The 21,164-nt window shown below is 40.9% G+C and overlaps 1 protein-coding gene across 2 annotated transcripts in view; it reads left to right on the forward strand.

The window, feature by feature from the left end:
* LOC143963145 (uncharacterized) overlaps positions 1–20,610 on the forward strand; it is a 29,942-nt gene extending 9,332 nt beyond the window's left edge. For both annotated transcript variants that reach the window (XM_077472709.1, XM_077472710.1), the window contains exon 2: positions 17,433–20,610. In XM_077472709.1, coding sequence (XP_077328835.1) covers positions 17,613–20,423 — 2,811 coding nt within the window. In that variant the 5' untranslated portion in view covers positions 17,433–17,612 and the 3' untranslated portion in view covers positions 20,424–20,610. The remainder of the gene's footprint in view (positions 1–17,432) is intronic.
* The last annotated feature ends 554 nt before the right edge of the window (positions 20,611–21,164 follow it).

Consider the following 21,164-nt stretch of genomic DNA (forward strand, 5'->3'; position numbering starts at 1 on the left):
TCTGTAATGGCTAACTGTAGGATATCACAAAAAAAAAAATATATATATATATATATATATATATATATATATACAGTATATATGAAGGTTTGGTACTTTTTGTCAGCCTAATCAAGTTTTATGATCTGTTTTGAAAGCTCTGTACAATCAACTTGGATGATTTTATGTACTATGAGGGGCGTTCAAATAAAACCTGTTCTTTTGAGTTTATATAATAAAAGATTATACCTGTAAAATGAAAAGTCCCAGTATGAATGAATGAATGAATGAATGAATGAATGACTTGTATAGCGCTACCTATACGAACTGAATCGCCTCAGGGCGCTTTTTCTTGCCACCGGTGTTCATCTGCAGCTATTTGTGTGGTCCTTTAACCTGTAGAGTCCCGACACACTTACAACATTGACATACACATACTATGGCCAATTTTTTGGACAGGGTCTAATTAACCTACCAGCATGTCTTTGGAGTGTGGGAGGAAACCGGAGTACCCGGAGGAAACCCACGCAGGCACAGGGAGAACATGCAAACTCCAGGCAGATAGTGTCGTGGTCGGGATTTGAACCAGCAACCCTATTGCTGCTAGGTGAAAGTGCTAACCACTACACCACTGTGCTGCCTATGACTTGAATGCCCCAATTATTAGTGGGTGTGGATCAGTGTTGGTCATCTTACTTTAAAAAAGTAATTAGTTAAGTTACAAATTACTTCTCCCAAAAAGTAACTGAGTTAGTAACTTGGTTACTACATTGAAAAAGTAATTAGTTACTCAGCAAAGTAACTGTGACAGGGGTGGCAGCGGTGGTACTTGAGGGGTGCCAGCGGTGGTACGTGGGGGGGGTGGCAGTGGTGGTGGTGTACAGTTTTTGAGGGGGGCAGCGGTGGTACTTGGGGGGGTGGCAGCGGTGGTGTACTTGGGGGTGGGGGGGAGGTGGCAGGCAGCGGTGGTACTTGGGGGGTGGCAGCGGTGGTGGTGCTATTCTCTTCCCCCACCACCTCTGCCTCTTACTGATACCATCCCCCACCCCCACTGATCTCATCCCTACCCTATCCCCCCATCACCTCTGATGGTGGGTGGGTAGGGATGGGATCAGTAAGAAGCAGAGGTGGTGGAGGACTTGGGATGGATCAATTGCACTGCAATTCGAATCGTCAGACAGTCATTTACTTGAATACCTCCAGGGATGCCTTTCCTCATGGGGAGAGAGAGAGACACTCCCCTTCAATCGATTGGTGTCAGCTGGTCAGCTGACTTCATTTTTCAGTGTCCACCCCGCATCCCTATATTCTCTCTCTCTGGATAGGCGGGTGGGATGGGGCGGTCCAAACAGTCTCTCTGAGCCTCAGCCTCTTCTCAGCTCAGCGGGTGAAAGCCCCCCTCCCCGCGGCGGAACGAACGGCCAGGCAGCGTGGCCACAGTCGGCCTCCCGGGCGGTAGATGTAATTGCGGTAACGCTGCACAAGTAATGGGAATTGAGTTACCATGAGGGGAAGAGTAATCAGTTAGATTATTTGTTACCCTCTAAAGTAACTGCGTTAAGTAACTCTGTTTATTTTAACCACTTGCCGACCGCCGCACGCCGATGTACGTCGGCAGAATGGCACGGGCAGGCATAAGGGCTTACATGTACGTCCCTTGCCTCCCGCGGGTCGGGGGCCCGATCGGGCCCCCGCCCGGTGCCTGCGGCGGTCGGTATTCGTTCGGGAGCGATCCCGGACGAGGGGACGGCCATTCATTCATGGCCACCCCCTCGCGATCGCTCCCGGCGAATGAAATTGTCCGGTGACATCACTTCCTCTCCTGTAATGTAAACACAGGAGAGGAAGTGATGTATTCTCTCCTCCGTGTCGGTAGTTTTCGTTCCGGCACCGAGGAGAGAGCATCGGTGAGTTGCACAAGCACTACACTACACAGTAGAACATGCCAGGCACACTCACACCCCCCCTTTACCCCCCGATCACCCCCCAATTACCCCTGCCCCCCCCAGTCACAGTGACACAAATTGCTTTTTTTTTTTTTTTTTTGCATTGGTGTCATTTGTGACTGTAATAACTGTTAGGGCAGTTAGGGTTAGCCCCCTTTAGTTCTAATGTGCCCCCCTAACCCCCCCAATAAAGGTTTAACCCCGTGATCACCCCCCGTCGCCAGTGTCACTAAGGCAGGGTTCACATTGCAGCGGTTTATGAGAACGAATGTGATTCGCACCGCACTGCAGTGCAAATCACATCCGATCTCTGTGCGATTCGAGTTCAGCCATTCGCCGCACCCGCCACACCCGCCGCACCCGCCGCAAATTCGCACGGGACCCTTTTTTTGGCCCGCAGCAGAATCGGATCGCATGGGTGTTCACACCATGCGATCCGAGTTTGCAGATCGCACTGCGATATGCGAACTGATCTGGGGGTGTCAGTAACATTTCACTGACACTCCCAGCAGTTCGCATAGGGCAGTGTGAACTGCCGCCGGGAGGCATGCGATGCGGGAACCCGCCGCGCATTCGTGGCGTTCCCGCATCGCTCCAGTGTGAACCCAGCCTAATAAGCGATCGTTTTTCTGATCGCTGTATTAGTGTCACAGGTGACGCTAGTTAGGCAGGTAGGTATTTAGGTTCGCCGCAGCTTTTTATAGCGCCAGGGACCCCCATATACTACCGCATAAAGCCCCCTGATTGCCCCCTAGTTAACCCTTTCACCAGTGATCACCATATAACTGTTACAGGTGACGCTGATTGGTTAGTTATTTTTTTTATAGTTTCAGGGCACCCGCCATTTATTACCTAGTCTCACTAGTGTACCCCTAAATTTAGGGGTGTCTACTTTCCAAAATGGGGTCATTTGGGGGGGGTTTGTGCCATCTTGGCATTTTATGGCCTTCAAAACTGTAACGCCCTTAGAAAGCCTGAAGGCGGTGCTTGGTTTTCGGGGCCCCGTACGCGGCTAGGCTCCCAAAAAGTCCCACATATGTGGTATCCCCGTACTCAGGAGAAGCAGCAGAATTTATTTTGGGGTGTCATTTCACATATGCCCATGGAATGCGTGAGCAATATATCATTTAGTGACAACTTTGTGAAAAAAAAAAAAAAAAAAAAGTTTGTAATTTTCCCGCAACTTGTGGCAAAATATAAAATATTCCATGGACTCAACATGCCTCTCAGCAAATAGCTTGGGGTGTCTACTTTCTAAAATGGGGTCATTTGTGGGGGTTTTGTGCCATCTTGGCATTTTATGGCCTTCAAAACTGTAATAGGTAGTGAGGAGTGAAGTCAAATATTTACGCCCTTAGAAAACCTGAAGGCGGTTCTTGGCTTTCGGGGCCCCGTACGCGGCTAGGCTCCCAAAAAGTCCCACATATGTGGTATCCCCGTACTCAGGAGAAGCAGCAGAATTTATTTTGGGGTGTCATTTCACATATGCCCATAGCATGTGTGAGCAATATATCATTTAGTGACAACTTTGTGTAAAAAAAAAAAAAAAAATTTTTTTTGTCATTATTCAATCGCTTGAGGCAAAAAAATAAAATATTCAATGGGCTCAACATGCCACTTATCAATTTCCTCAGGGTGTCTACTTTCCAAAATGGGGTCATTTGGGGGGGTTTTGTACTGCCCTGCCATTTTAGCACCTCAAGAAATGAGATAGGCAGTCGTAAACTAAAAGCTGCGTAAATTCCAGAAAACGTACCTTAGTTTGTAGATGTGACAACTTTTGCGCAAACCAATAAATATACAATTATTGACTTTTTTTTTACCAAAGACATGTGGCTGAATACATTTTGGCCTAAATGTATGACTAAAATTGAGTTTATTGGATTTTTCTAATAACAAAAAGTAGAAAATATCATTTTTTTTCAAAATTTGCGGTCTTTTTACGTTTATATCGCAAAAAATAAAAATCGCAGAGGCAATCAAATACCATCAAAAGAAAGCTCTATTTGTGGGAAGAAAAGGACGCAAATTTTGTTTGGGTACAACATTGCATGACCGCGCAATTACCAGTTAAAGCAGCGCAGTGCCAAATTGTAAAAAGACCTCTGGTCATTTACCAGCAAAATGGTCCGGTCTGAAGGTGGTTAACTGAGTTACTTACATCACTGGTGTGGATACTAGTTTACTTTTGTATACACCTGAAAAGCCCTTCCACATATGCATTCTAGATATTTTTCATATACTAAGGTGATGATTGTGCATCACAGCAATGAATAACTGCTCTGTACTGTTCTGGGAAATAAGAGACTACAGATTATACAGCAGTGTAAAATTGACCAGCAGTGGGACAATTTTTAATAATCAGGGCTAGGCCCAAATTTACCAGCGACAAAGAGCTTGGACTGGTGCTTGAATGCAAGAGTTAAGATACTGCAGTGAAAAAAATTAGCCAGTATCTAAACAGTTTTAATCAGGGATAAAAGGGCCTAACTGGTGGATGCCTAGCCTATCTTTTGTTATCTTTAGTGATAATGTGGGTGAAGTGAGTGATATAATGTAATGTGGTTTAGGTGCACACTGTTCTAGTCAGTAAAAAGTGAATGTTTCGCTTTAAGCACTCTAAACTTTAAAAAAAAGACCCCATTGACATAAAAGGAAAAAACAAAAACACTAAAGAAATTAAAACTTCTGAAACAAAATCCTACTTTAAAAGAGCAAGTGGTTAAAAGAGAATCTGCACATAAATTCTCCAGGACCACGAATTTCAAATCTGCAGACTTCTCCCTGACCAGTAGCAGCGAGCCTAAACCTCATAACTAATTAAAAAGGTGATATTTTTCCTTGTACTGGACCACATGGGTAGGGCTCTTCTTTGAAAAGTCCTAAAATTCCTCCAATGTATCTCTGTGAGAAAACATTTTAAACTCTTATCTGGGTATTTGCATAAGTCACTCTTAAAATGTGAGCTGAAATTTCATCTAAGTCATAACATTACAAATACAGTATAATACTATTATATTTATGTCCATGGTTAGGAATATAGCACTTGCTGTTTTATATTTAGTTTGATTAAAAGGAAAATATAAACATGCTAAACAAAAAGAAAAAGAAACTAAATACAATATCCCTACCAATAACAAAATGAGTACCCTTCTGATACCCCAAGGGCATAGCACCTCCAGGGGCAAGGACGGGAGAGCATTTCACCCCAGGGTTGAGTCCATGGCTAAAATGGAGGGGACTTTGGGCACCAGTCACTTTTGTCTTTTTTATTGCAGAACAGTAAAGAAGGTGACGGTTAGGTGGTCCCAGATACCGTAGCAGATTACTTTCAGACTCTAGATCCAGGTCAAGTTTCTCAGTATCAGAACCTTTAAGCTGACACGGCAATGCTGTAAACACATGTCCAAGCCTTTGTGCTTGTATGAGAAAGTATCCTGTTCTCTTTGTATTATTTCCTTTAGGTAAAATACCTGGTGTTCCTACTAGTCACCTTGCTTTCGTTTTAAAAACTGACTGCTGGGAGTGCAACCTGCTCCCCCCCAAAAGCTTTTATGCAGCTGAGAACAGAGGAAATGTGATCACTTATAAAATCTATACATCAAATCTATACAAAAATGTTTTTCCTTTCATTTCTATTTTAATCTGAATGGGTTGTTTTGCAAAGTGATCGTCTACAATCAATTTAATAAACGTGTAACCAGAAGAACAGGTAGCTGCCTTACAAACCTATGAAACATGTATCTGGTAAGTACTCTAGCAGGAAAGGGTGGAACCTTTAAACCATAAGCTTGAATTACGAGGTGAAAGTTTTTGTGTCACTAGCGCAAAAAAATATATAGTAAATAATATATATTAATAAATTATAATTTGATCTGCTGCATTTAAATTATCCTATACCAGTGATGGCGAACCTTGGAACCCCAGATGTTTTGAAACTACATTTCCCATGATGCTCCACTCCACTGCAGAGTGCAGGAGCATCATGGTAAATGTAGTTCCAAAACAGCTGGAGTGCCAAGGTTCGCCATCACTGTCCTATACCATAGGCTTAGGAAACGTTGTATTTGAAAAAAGAGAGAGTGTGCTGATCCAAACATTTTCTGGTGTAATATTACCACTAATACGGTGTGTAAACCCTATACAACAACCTCAGTGTATATGCCCTATAAACCAACCTTACTGTAAAGTGCAACGTGACATGTAAACTATCACTCCTTAAGACATCAATATTATTCCCAAAGACCACTGTAAAGTGCAACGTGACAAGGTGCCAAATATAAAAAAATGCATAAGTATATAATATTTCCAAAGTCCGTTTTCATTTGTCATAAATATTCTCAAATTTTCATGCGTACTTTATGCTGGATGTTTTCACCAATTCATGTGCCACCACCACCTTCTAAAATTGGCACTCACCAGAGCCTAGAAAGAGTTTTGCCTTTGGTTCATCTGGGATAACCACTCCGCTGTCCTGGCTTTGCTCCAGCTAGTTTACCTGATGACGCATGTGTGTATGTGAAACGCGCAGAGGCTTCTGTGTAATTACGGACGTCACTTCCTGTTCACGGACCCTACCAAATGGAGGCTTGGAACGCATATAGAAATAGAGCGGCGTGACAGATTCCTAAAACAAATAGCTGGACAGACTCAGTGCCGGTCTCTAGGCACCACAACATGTGAGTTTGCATTTTATACATTGTAAATACTTACCTTTAAGTCAAGATAAATAAATACTTTATGCATAGATGTTGCACAATGATGGATGTTTAACTTTTATGGGATACCATTACTGATATGGAGAAATGAGGAGTACCTAGCGGTAAACTATTGTGGCCCCTGTCCCTCTCTCCTTATAACAGATGATCTGGAAGTGCCCACAGAGAATCTGGCAGGAGTCTGGCTATGTCTGAGTATCACTTTCTGCTGGGTCAGTTCGGTACAAAGAGGAGTACCAGAACACCCTGCATCTCACTTCTGCGGAGCAGGGGAGGAAGGAGATTCAGTGAGGGAAAGACAGAGATCAGGTTGAATTGATTCCACAGTATCACTGAAGCATACACTGCGAAGACCCTAAGGCAGCCTTTCTCAACCTTTTCAACACACAGGAACCTTTCAAATAGCTCTCCGGTCTCGGGGGAACCTCTGCTAAAAATTAAAAATCTACAACTCATGACACAATAGTGTGATGGTCAGTGGGAAGAATGGGCCTCACACTTGTGATCATTGGGAAGAATTAACTCCTTACAGATAGCTAAAAAGATCATTGGTGTCAGTGTGAATTTATCTGAGAGGCAGAAATTGCCCTATGCTGAAGGAATCCCTAGCAACCTTTGGAGGAACGCCAGGGTTCCATGGAACCCTGGTTGAGAATCACTGCCCTAAGGTGTCTTGTGCCAGCGACCAATCTGTCCTGTTTGTTGTTGACCCACTGTCGGGAGGTCCAAGTCTGCCAGCCCCCACCTGCTGCACAGAGCTTGAAACACCTCAGAGTGATGGAACTATTCTCTAAAGTCCAGACACCGATGACCGAGGAAGTCCGCCTGCCATGCCTGAGATGTGCACTGCAGTCACAGCTGTAACATGCTCTGCCCAAGTGAGAATGAGGTTCACTTGTCTTTGATTTAAACAAACAGTTTATGCTGGTTGTATAATTCTATAGTATAAGCACAGACAAAAGTATCAGAACAATGCCATAGATACGTAAAGACCCCAAATCATGTAATACATGTCAAAATGGTGTCTGAATGAATATATCATCTATAGAAAGCTTGTCCCTAATAGTTATATAGAAATAATTATTCACAAACTACACTGATGTTGAATTTGTCCCAGATTATCCTTACAACCAGAGAAGAATATATCATGACTAACAATAAAAAGAAGCGATAAAAAGAGTAAGGGAGGACAAAACGGGATTATTGCGGTGCTAGTCACTTGTTTCTAAAAAAGACCCCAATTGGTGGGTGAAAATACACAGATAGTATGACTTATAGTAAAAGTAGAAAAAGATTTTTATTTATTAATTAATTAAACATAATTCTTTAAAATACAAAACAAGTATTCAAGGTAGCAAATAAACCACTTTGATAATTCAGAATTAGGTATCTATTTCTGAATTATGAAAGTGGTTTATTTGCTACCTTGAATACTTGTTTTATATTTTAAAGAATTATGTTTAATTAATTAATAAATAAAAATCTTTTTCTACTTTTACTATAAGTCATACTATCTGTGTCTTTGCACCCCCCAATTGGGGTCTTTTTTAGAAACAAGTGACTAGCACCGCAATAATCCCGTTTTGTCCTCCCTTACTCTTTTTATCTAACCATTTTGGGATGAGGTGCCTTGATAATTTTTTGCTCTGCCTGATTTTTTTTTTTCTCTTTTTTCTTGCCAATAAAAAGAAGCATCAAACTGCAACTTATAGGGTTGAAAAAATAGAATAGAAAAAAACTACTGCAAACATATCCATGTCAACATGGGCACACTGAATATAGGCAGATGAACTACTATTACTACACCATAAATGCAAAGTTAGCATCTGCATGTATATAACTGACTGGGATTTAGGGGTAGAAACACCATTCTCTCTGTGGAAACCAGGGAATTATAGCTCCATATCCACACATGTAAAACCATGATCCAACAATTTGTCCCAAATTTTATGAAGTTTAGCTGAACAGCCCCTATGAATGTAAAAAAAAAAATTTGATTAAATGTTAGCATTAAAATCTGCTATCCATTGTTTCACTGTTGACACAGACAACGCTGACATTTTAGCAATCACCTTTCTTGCCATAAACAATCTCTCTGAGAAAGGTTGTATAATACCTATCAAGTTATGTATTTCCCAATATACCCAAGAGACATACAGTACTGTGTAAAAGTTTTAGGCAGATGTGAAAAAGAGCTGTAAACTCAGAATGCTTTCAGAAATAGAAGTGTTAATAGTTAATTTTTTGTCAATTAACAAACTGGAAAGCAAATGAACAGAATAGAAATCCAAATCAATTTTTGGTGTGACCAACCTTTGCCTTCGAAACAGCATCTAGGTATACTTGTACACAGGTTTTGTAAGAACTCGGCAGGTAGGTCATTCCAAACATCCTAGAGAACTAACCATATATCTTCTGTCAATGTAGGCTGCCTCAAATCCTTCTGCTCTTTGTGCTATTCCAGACAGACTCAATGATGTTGGGATCAGTGCTTTGTAGGGGCCAAACCATTACTTTCAGGACTCTTTGTTCTTCCTTGCCATTAAGATGGTCCTTAATGATAGTGGCTGTATGTTTGGGGTCTTTGTCCTGCTATAGAAAAACATTTGGGACCAAATACACTCCTTCCTGATGGTATGGCATGATGGATAAGTATCTGCCTGTACAGTGGGTATAGAAAAGAATCAAGCTTTGCAGCCCCTAAAATGAAGACAGACACCTTTTTTGTTTTATCCATCAGTATTTACTTATAACATTGAGTGAAAGATATAACCACAACATGTCAGAATTTTATTTATTTTTTTCAAAGAATCACTGAGTTGGAAAAAGGATCTCCTCCTCCTAAAAATGACACGTAAGCTCAATCAGGTGTAGCTAATCACCTTCTCAATGGCACACAAAGCCATTTGACTTTCAACTGTGATCAACTGTGGATATTTTGATTAGCTCAGCATGAAAAGAGTTTTCCTGGAGCATTTCACTCCCTGGTAGTGCAACTGAAGAAAACATTCAACTATGGGTAGTAAGACTCTGTCAACAGGTATCAGGGATAAAGTTATTGGAGGGCACAGGTCAGAAGATGGATACAAAAAAAAATCAAATGCTTTAGCAATGCCTAGAAACAAAGTGAAGTCTTTAAGTCTATTAGTCTATTTGGTACAACACAGACCCTTCCTAGATCAGAACGTCACTCTAAACTGAATGAAAGAGCCAGGAGGAAACTGGTCAGAGAGGCTACCAAGAGGCCTACAGCAACTTTGAAGCAGTTAAAGGAATTTATGAAAACAATATCACAAATTCTCCACAAATGTGGCTTGTATGGGAAGATTGCAAGAAAAGCCACTCCTCAAGGAAGGCCACATACAGTCACGACTGAGCTTTGCAAAAAAGCACCTTTAAGGTTCTGAGGCCGCATGAAAAAAGGTGTTATGGTCAGATGAGGCTAAAATTTAATTATTTGGCCTCAAAGTGAAATGATATGTCTGGTGGAAATCCAATACAGCTCATCATCCAAATAACACCACTCCTACAGTAAAACGTATAGGTGGTTATACCCTGTTATGGGGGTGTTTCTCTGCAGTAGGATAGAAGGGTAGAAGGAAAAATGGATTAGGCAAAATAACGTCAAATTCTTGAGGAAAATCTGCTGCTCTCTGCCAGAAAGTTGTCAATGGTTTACCTTCGAACATGACAAGCACATAGCAAAAATAACCCCACAGTGGTTGAAGGAGAAAAGGGAGAATTAAACCCCATTGAAAATCTGTGGAATGACTTGAAGACTGCAGTTATCTAGATGTGCAAAGTTAGAAAGTTAGTAGAGCCATATCCCAACAGACTAAAGGCTGTAATTAAAGCAAAAGGTGGTTCAACAAAATACTAACTGGGGGGGGGGGGGGATCTTTTTTCCAACTCAGTGATTCTGTTTTTGATTTATTTTAATTTTTTTCTGACATGTTGGTGTTATATCTTTCACTTGGATGTTATAAAAGTTACACTGCGTAAATACAGCTGGATTAAACAAACACTGTGTCTGTCTTCATTTAAACATGTAAGGCATCAAAATGTGATTATTTTAAAGGGGAGTGATTCTTTTCTATGCCCACTATATTTCTCAGCATTGAGGTCAATAGTGATCCTGACCAAATCCCTGACTCCATTTGCAGAAAGACAGCCGAAACTTGCAAGGAACCTCCACCATGCTTCACTGCCAAATATTTAACTCATCAGTCCAGAGCACTTGCCGCCTTTTTTCTGCATCCCAGTTCCTTTGTTTTTGTGCAGAGTTGAGTTGCTTAGCCTTTTTTTCATGTCTGAGATAAAGCTTTTTGATCGCATTTCTTCCATGAAGATGACTTCTGGCCTGACTTCTCCAGACAGCGGATGGGTGTACATGGGTCCCACTGATTTCTGACAGTTTTGTGCTGTTGGCACTACTGGACAGCTTATAATGTTGAAGAGAAGTACATTAAGCATGATGTGTCTTTCTTCTGCTGTATTAAGTTTACTTGACCTACCATGGCATCTGTGGTTCTCAATTTTGCCCAATGAATGGTGTCCTAAATGCTGAGAAATACAGGCATATACATAATGCCATACCATAAGGGAGGTGTGTGATTGGCCCCAAATGTATTCTGCAGCAGAACAATGACCCCAAACATGCAGCCAATGTCATTAGGAACTATCTTTAGTGTAAACAAGAACAAGGAGTCCTAGAAGTGATAGTTAGGCCCCAACAGAGCCCTGATTTTAGCATCGTCTGGTATTACAGGAAGACACAGAAGGATTTGAGGAAGCATGCCTCCACGGAGATCTGTTGTTCATTTTCCAAGATGTTTGGAACAACCTACCTGCCGAGTTCCTTCAAAAACTGTGTGCAAGTGTACCTAGAAGAATTAAAGCTGGTTTGAAGCCAAATGTAGTCACACCAAATATTGATCCGATTTAGATTTTTCTTTTCACTCACTTTGCATTTTGCAAATTGATCAAAATAAATATTTTTCAAAGCATTCTTACTTTACAGCATTTCTCCACACCTACCTAAAACATTTGCATAGTACTGTATAGTGATGAGCCGAACCCCCCCCCCCCCCCCCCCGGTTCGGTTCGCACCAGAACTTTTGAACGGACCAAAAAATAGTGCGAACTTTAGAACTCCATTGAAGTCTATGGGACTCAAACGTTCGAAATAAAAAGTGCTAATTTTAATGGCTAATATGCAAGGGTTTGGGGACCCGGCTCCTGCCCCAGGGGACATGGGTCAATGCCAATTTGTTTTTAAAAGGCCAGTTTTTTCAGGAGCACTGATTTTAATGGTGATTAAAGTGAAAAAAAAGTGAAATATTCCTTTAAATATGGTGCCTAGGGGGTTGTCTCTAGTATGCCTGTGAAGTGGAATGTGTTTCCTGTGTTTAGAACAGTCCCTGCACAAAATTACATTTAATGGAAAAAAAGTCATTTAAAACTGCTTGTGGTTTTAATGTAATATCTGGTTCCGGCAATACAGATGAAAATCATTGAGAAAAATGGCATGGGTAGCCCCCCCCCCCCTGCCCATTACCAGCCCCTTTGGGTCTTGTACTGATAGTAAGGGGAGCCCCGTACCCAAATTAAAAAAAGGAAAGGCGTGGGGCCCCCGAGCCCTATATACTCAGAACAGCAGTATACAGGCGGTGCAAACAAGACAGGGACTGTGTAGGTTTGTTGTTAAGTAGAATCTGTTTGTAATTTTGAACTGGTACATTTTTAAAGTGTAGCTCCAGTCAAAAAATCTATTTTTAAGCTTTTTGGAAAACATAGGGAAGGGTTATCACCCCTGTATAATTTTTTTTGCTGTCTGTCTTTTTTCATCTCACTTCCTGTTGTCTACTTCCGTTTGCAAGTAGGATAGGTTGGAAGTTGGATGTTTGAAAGTAGGGGCCGGCCCTATATGCTCTGCAGAAATAGGGGCCTAAGGTGTTGGTGTTGCAGATGCCTGTATTAGAGAACACCAGCAATAAAGGGTAGATACAGGTGTATACTGTGCTGGAGGCACACAACACCCACTTTAACTCCTGCAGATGCCTGTATTAGAGAACACCAGCAATAAAGGGTAGATACAGGTGTATACTGTGCTGGAAGCACACAACACCCACTTTAACTCCTGCAGATGCCTGTATTCGGGAACACCAGCAATAAAGGGTAGATACAGGTGTATACTGTGCTGGAGGCACACAACACCCACTTTAGCTCCTGCAGATGCCTGTATTAGAGAACACCACCAAAAAAGGGTAGATACAGGTGTATACTGTGCTGCAGGCACACAACACCCACTAACTCCTGCGGATGCCTGTATTAGAGAACACCAGCAAAAAAGGGTAGATACAGGTGTATACTGTGCTGGAGGCACACAACACCCACTAACTCCTGCGGATGCCTGTATTAGAGAACACCACAAAAAAGGGTAGCTACAGGTGTATACTGTGCTGGAGGCACACAACACCCACTTTAACTCCTGCAGATGCCTGAGAAAAAAACACACTGTCCCTGCCTATCCTTTTCTCCCTGCACGCCAGAACACACTACACAAGGCCACCGCGCTGGCGGCCTTATATCGTGTGGGGCGTGTAATAAACCCCCTGAGCTATAATTGGCCACAGGCATCCTGCCTGTGGCCAATTATGGCTCTCCTCGCTGCCGGCACAGTGATTGGCCAAGCATGCGGGGTCACAGTGCATGCTTGGCCAATCATGAGCAAGCAATGCACTGCGATGGCGCAGTGCATTGTGGGCCATGAGCGCCACACGAGTTTGGCGCGAATGGCCCATAACGTTCAGGCGGTGTTCAAGTCGAACATGCGTTCGACTTGAACACCAAGCTCATCCCTAGTACTGTATAAATATATGTTTATGGGGAGGAGTAGGAGCTGAAGCAGGAAAGATGTAGTGTACAGTGGGAGCAGGCTTGAAGGCCTGGTGGTTCAGAGACCCCAGTGCTGGATAGCAGGAGCGGGTTTGAAGGCCTGAGGGTTCAGAGACCTCAGTGCTGGATAACCCACACAGTCGCTATGTAATCTGGAGGAGAAAACCAGGCGTCCCAGCCTGGGATGTACCGAACCATGCAGAGGAGGAAGTAGATGGAAAAATGGGCAGAGGAAACTGGGATCAGCCTTCTGCAGCAATCATGGACTGTCAGTGGGAGAGAGCAAGGGAGCGCCACCCAGCGGTGCTTATCCGTCAAGAACACTTTCCAGAATTGACACTGGGCAGATTGCAGGAGTCAAGGTAGGCGGTGAGGCCTGGGACTTTTAATATCAATAACCCACAGAATCTTTCAGAGGGGTGCTGGTCGGTTCATCAAATGAAGGTACAGAGCATCAAAAATAGGAAGCAGATTATTAGAGGCAACTCATATCCTCTATTTCATTGGAGCATTACTAAAGTTTGGGCAATAAAGCTTCATAATGTGTTTATTCAATCATTTTTTTAAACTATCAATGCCCTGCAGAGAGACCATTACCTGTGGAAGGGAATTCCGCATCCTTGCCGCTCTTACAGTAAAGAACCCTCTACGTAGTTAAACCTCTTTTCTTTTCATTTTAATGAGTGGCCACGTGTCTTGTTAAACTCCCTTCCGTGAAAAAGTTTTATCCCTATCGTGGGGTCACCAGTATGGTATGTGTAAATTGAAATCATATCCCCTCTCAAGCATCTCTTCTCCAGAGAGAATAAGTTCAGTGCTTACAACCTTTCTTCATAAGTAATGTCCTCCAGACCCTTTATTAGCTTTGTTGCCCTTCTTTGTACTTTGTACTTTGTTCCATTTCCAGTACATCTTTCCTGAGGACTGGTGCCCAGAACTGGACAGCATACTCCAGGTGCGGCTGGACCAGAGTCTTGTAGAGTGGGAGAATTATCACATTGTGTTTGAGCTTCAGGGTGCACACACCTCTATTTGGGAAGTATGGTGGTAGATAGAGATGTCAGAAGCAGAGGTTGCAGAGAGCATAACTAGAATACATAGCTGAGAGTCAAGACTGGCAGCAGACAAGAGAGTATTCTTGTAAACACAGCCAAGAGTCAGAAACGGCAGCAGACAAAAGAGTAATTCAGTAAACATAGCCAGAGGTCAGTCCAGAAGCAGACATTACAGGAACACACTTGCTGGGAAACGCTATCACAAGTACTGAGGCATAGGTTGATGATACTTACCGGTAGGCCCCTTTCACACATGCAGACAGTCCATTTTTCATCCATCCATTGATGGATGAAAAATGGACATCAGTGAATCTCTATGAAAGAACAAATGTAAACGGATGATCATCCATTTATACCTGTTTTCATCTGCTCCTTCAACATCCGTTTTTTGGAATGGATCAAAGCCCTATTTGTCTTCTGTTAGAAACGTAGATGTAAATGAAGAAACTGTGTTTTTGCATGAAAAAAATTGTTCTGGTGGCTAAAGACTCTAGCTGATGGATGTAAAAACTGACTGGACAACGTACGTGTTAAAGGGCCTAATGCTGAATTTATACTGACTTGCAATAAAATGCAGGAAAAATGGATGTACATTTCCATCCATTTTATGCACGTTTTGATCTGCATTGCATTAAAATGCAATGCAACACATTGTAGTGTGAACGGGACACATAAAAAACACCTTTTTTATGTGTTCTGTTCACACTACAATGTGAGAATTTTTATGTGTTGACCTGCATTTTACAAATGAGCTAAAACGCAGACCAACTCAATTTAAAACACACATAAAATGGATGGAATCCTGCATCCACTTTTCCACCATTTTATCGCAAGGCAGTGAGAATTCAGCCTTAGGCTTGCCATACATGGTCGAAGTTCAAAATAATTTTCTGTTGAAAATGAGAAAATTTGTGCATTTTGTGATCCATTGGTGCCACCATTGATTTCGAAAATTTGGCCAACCGAGCCTTCAATTTCACCTCATGTTGCTACAGAAAAGAATTTTCGTGGCTGGGAATCTTCTTTTCATTTCAGGAATTTTCTTTTCTTGCATATGCGCATTTCTTTTTCGATTACATTTCTCGCACAATTCTCCCATCGTTGATTAATTGTTGAAATTGTTTGTTTTTCCAAAAATTTCCAACATTTCTGATTACTCAAATTCGATGGCCGCGCAAAAATCAGCTGTTGCTGCAGCCTACTAATGGTGTGAAATACGAACGAAAATTCTTAGACAAGATTTTTGAAAGAAAATTCTTTCAAAATTCGACCCATGTATGGCCTGCCTTAAATAGGACCACAGAAAAATCCCAGAGCTAGAGGCGTGTGGCCAGATTCATTACTACACAGCTGAGAAAGACAGGGCTGCAGTCAGCAGCACAGACTGCTAAACAGTGTGGCCAGATTCATTACAGCTAACAAGGATAGGGCTGCTGCTAGCAATACAGGCTGCCTAGCATTGATCTGATTGAGAGGAAAGTTCCCATGCTTGCTATAGGGCACAGGACCAATCCCCAAAAAGTTAAATAAATTGACCTTACATAACGTTGTTTCACCCAGCCGTGCCATTCTGCGGCTGGTCAGCATGTGGCTAAAGCGTGACATATTAGGTATCTATTTACTCGACGTAACATCATCTTTCACATAAAAAAAAATTTTTTAGCTAACTTTACTGTTTTGTTATTTTTTAATTCAAGAAACAGTTTTTTTGTTGTTTTTTTTTTAACGCCTTTGAAAAATGGTTGCGCAAATACCATGTGACATAAAAAAAAGTTGCAATGACTGCCATTTTACGCCCTAGGGTCTCAGCTAAAAAAAACATATATAATGTTTAGGGGTTCTGAGTAATTTATTAGCAAAAAATACAAAATGTATCCCTGGTGGCACACTGGGGTGTTTTTTTTTTTTTGGAGTGTTTTGACATGTCAAATCTAATGTCACATCAGCAACAATTGCCGTCAATGGCACTGTTCTAATCGGTGCAAGGCCACATCTGTGGCACTACACCGATTTCAAAAAGTACTTTCTTTACTACTTTTTGAGATTTCGGGCTGAAATTTTCATTGATATCTGTGCAGAAACCCACACAGATGTCTCTGAAATCCTGGCCGAAATCGAGTCTGACATGCGGGATTGAAGTCGTGTGAGTTCAGCTAAACTTGCACGGCTTCATTCCTGCAGCTCAGTGTGAACCTGGGCTCCAATTTCTAAACAAAAAGTTCCAGAAATGCCGTAATAAATGCCAAGTCAAAAATGTAATACATTGCAGCTTAGCAATCCGTAGCTGTGGTGGCTTCATTAGTTTTCTTATTTTAGGCTTTTTTTCTCCTCTGTTTTCATCTGGTGATCTGGTCGGTGACACATCTCTAGTATTAGAGCGCCCCCACTCTAGATGAAGCAATGCAGGGGCACAGCAGACAGCAGCAGTATCAGTCTGGGAGGAGGGTAGTGTTAATTATACTAGCATATTTACACTAATAAATTTAAGCCAACTACATCCTTTTGGGATAAAGGTTTTAGGTAAATAAAAGCTGATCATTGTAAGCACCCTTGTCCAGCAGACATCTTTCCAGCCATAAATGATCTCATTCTATTTTCTGCAAATCGTGAACGGGGCTATTTTAATATGGACCAAATGTATTTGTTTTCTACTAGTATCCCAGTGTGTAATGAAAGTGAAATTATTTGAACTCTTGTTCATCAGCCCAAAGTTAGGTGAATGAATAATTACATATCATACACAAAATAAATTTGCTTTGTTGGGGGTAACGTAACTGATACTGAATAAACTGTTTGAAATATAATCTTAAGATTCGGTTTTTTTTTTTGTGTTTCAGGAAATGAGGCCTCATGGTCACATGACACATGGCTGGAATGTGTCTAACAGTATCTAAAAACAAGCGGAGGGACTTAAGCCATTCCCAAATGTGCACTATATTTATGAAGTAGAAGGAAATCCAGCTAAGTCTTGTCTTACTGTCTTGGACTGCTTTTCTTTACCATTACTGGAAACAGAAATGTTTCTGCCACTAGCATGGACTGTTATGTTTTCCTTCATCCAGCAAGTACACTGCTTTGCAATACAAGGATGTGATGTTCATGGCACGCAAAACCCCAAACTTCTGTGCTATAGAAGAGGCTTGGAACATGTACCTGATCACCTTCCTAACACAACATCCAATCTTGATATTTCTTTCAACCTTATCAAAGTTCTAAAGACTGCAGATTTCAGCAATGTCAGTCATCTGCAACAACTAAATGTATCAAACAACCAGGTCCATATCATTGAGAGGGGATGTTTTCAGATGTTAACTGCACTTGAAATACTGAACCTCAATCATAATATTTTAATGATCCTAAATAATAGTATTTTTGAAGGTCTACAGAATGTTAGCACTCTGTTACTGAGCAATAACAGCATTGCTTCTATACTGCCAATGGCTTTTTCTTCTTTAGAAAATCTGAAGGTGCTTGATCTGTCATCTAACCCACTTCAGACACTTGGATCTCTACGTTCAGTTTTTCAGATAAATAGTTTGACGGAGCTAGGCATTGCAAATATTAGTCTTGAAAACTTTTTATCTTCTGACCTTGAAAATGTTTCTATTTCACTCCGTACAATTGACATATCTAGGAATCCACTTGCTTCAGTCAGTTTTACTTCTGATATCCTAAAGGGTCTTACTTCCTTAAATATCTCATTTTCTGGTCCCCCACTTACATGGACAGTTAAAGACCCATGCTTCCTGAGGGGGTTGAAGGGGATAATCATGGAAGGTGTAAGTTTGAGCCCAACAGTTATATTAGAGGTTATTCGGACCCTTAACTGTAGTTCATTGCAGGAAGTTAACCTCGGCCGTTTAAACCTTACTGACTCTTACCATATTATCCAAGAGCTTTGCCTTAAACACCCCAGAATTCAAGCCCTTTATCTTCACTATAATAATTACAGTACATTTCAAATAAATACTTTTCAAAACTGTTCTGAATTAAAATTCCTAGACATATCTCACAATCAGTTTGTACATGTACCTGCGTCTGCCTTTGACCATCTGACTGCTCTTGAACAGCTAACACTGGCAGGTAACAAATTATCTGTGCTTTCCAGTGACTTATCCCAGATGGCCAACTTGGAAAGACTGAACCTGAGTTTCAATCATCTCACAGAAGTCTATCTAAATGACACAAAATCATTCAGCAAACTGAAAAATCTAGACCTTTCTGGAAACAAGATATCTGTTTTTCACTCCTCCTCACCTAAAAATTGGAGTCTAGACTATTTAGACTTGGGACACAACTATCTCCTTGATATTTCTGAGTCATTTGGAAGCAATCTCAGAAATCTTCAGTACCTGATACTGAGAACAAATAAGTTAAGTTCTCTCTCTGCAAATACTTTTCAAAACTTAACCTCTTTACATTTCATAAATCTGATAGACAATCAGATACAAGACATAGAACCAGGAGCATTCAAAGGTCTGCAAAACCTGAAAATATTACTGCTTGGAAGCAATAAATTAACTCTAGAATCTTTTCAAAGTAATACTTTTCAAGGGCTTGAATTTCTTACTGAACTTCAACTTTTCAGCAATTATATAGAATATGAATCCTCAAAAAAACTAACAGTGCCACCATTCCATTTATTGCAGTCATTAAATATTCTTGCTCTAAACAGTCAGGGTCATAACGGAATGAGGAATTTACCAGTCAACTTACTCGAGGGCTTGGTAGCTTTAAACAAGATTCAGTTAGGAAATCTAGCCCTGTCCACCATTGATGAGAATGTGCTTTCATACATTCCTCAGCTAAAGGAATTGGATTTAAGCAATAACCCTATACCAAAATTGAATGCAACATTGTTAAAGCCAGTTTGTAATTTGACTGAACTTCATCTAAAACAAATGACACTTGAATCACTTGACTTTTTGGTTAGTTTAAATCTTTCCAATTTAAATATTCTTCGAGCTTCAGGTAACCAAATACACACTTTTGAGGAAACGCAACTTAAGGCACTACCTTCTCTTAAATTCCTGGATTTGAGCGATAACCCAATGCTGTGCAGCTGTGACAACAATTGGTTTATAGGGTGGGTCCAAGATGATTTAAAAACCCAAGTACTGAATTTCTATGATTACCGTTGCGCGTATCCCCCATATAACGAAGGACAAAGACTGTCAACTTTCAACACTGATTCCTGTGGGCCTAGTTATGACTTTATTCTATTCCTGTCCACTTGTGTGTTCATAAGCATTTGGTTGTTGTCTTCAACAGTATGGAAATTATGGCGATGGCAAGTGCTATATTTTTATTACATTATCCTTGGTTATTTACATGATAAGAAACACAAAAGGGAAAGAAAAAACTATGAGTATGATGCTTTCATTTCTTACAACTGCCATGATGAAGAATGGGTTTTTCATGAGCTCATACCAAACCTTGAAAAAACTTACCAGTGGAAGCTCTGTCTTCATCACCGAGACTTTGAACCAGGAAAAGCCATTGTGGACAATATTATAGATAACATTTACAACAGTCGTAAAACCATTTGTGTGATCAGTAGACACTATTTAGCCAGTGAATGGTGTTCTAAGGAAATGCAAGTCGCCAGTTATCGTCTTTTTGATGAAAATAGTGATGTCTTGATTCTACTGTTCTTGGAGCATATCCCTAATCATAGACTTTCTATCTATCATCAATTTAGAAGGATGTTAAAAAAGAAGACATATCTCCTGTGGCCTAAGAACATTAACGCTACAGCTGTTTTCTGGCATATGGTGAACCAAGCTTTGAAAGATGATGATGTATTGGAAGAGGAAAATGCTAGATAGGCTACATATATTTTAGTGGATATTTTTGGAGGCTGTTATCACCCCAGATAATACTCATGCAATGTAAAGGGCTTTTTAATTTTTATGTATAAATGTACAGTTGTGCTCAAAAGTTTGCACACTCTTGGAGAAATTGTTACATTTTGGCATTAATATTGAAAATATGACTGATCATGCCAAAAAAACTGCCTTTTATTTAGGGATAGCAATCACCTGAAGTCATTTATTATCGCATAGTTTTTTAGATCCTTTTTAAATCATAATGATAACAGAAATCATCCAAATGGCCCTGATAAAAAGTTTACATACTCTGGAATGTTTGGCCTTAGTACAGACACAGAAGGTGGCACACACAAGTTAAAATGACAATTACATTTCCCACATTTGTGGCTTTTTAAATCACAATTATTGTCTGTGTATAAATAGTCAATGATGTTGTTAGCTCTCACATGGATGCACTAAGCAGGCTAGACACTGAGCCATGAGGAAGTAGAAAAGAACTGTCAAAAGACCTGCGTAACAAGGTAATGAAACTTTACAAAGAAGGAAAAGGATATAAAAAGATATCCAAAGCCTTGAATATGCCAGTCCAAAGCCTTGAATATGCCAGTCAGTACTGTTCAATCACTTAATAAGAAGTGGAAATTTGGGGATCTTTTGATACCAAGGTCAAACCAAGGTCAAGCCAAGGTCAGGTAGATCAAGAAAGATTTCAGCCACAACTGCCACAGGAACTGTTCG

The sequence above is a fragment of the Lithobates pipiens genome, unplaced genomic scaffold (assembly GCF_037356315.1).
Source record: "Lithobates pipiens isolate NorthernLeopardFrog02 unplaced genomic scaffold, aLitPip1_a1.2 Scaffold_8, whole genome shotgun sequence".
Taxonomy (NCBI): Eukaryota; Metazoa; Chordata; class Amphibia; order Anura; family Ranidae; genus Lithobates; species Lithobates pipiens.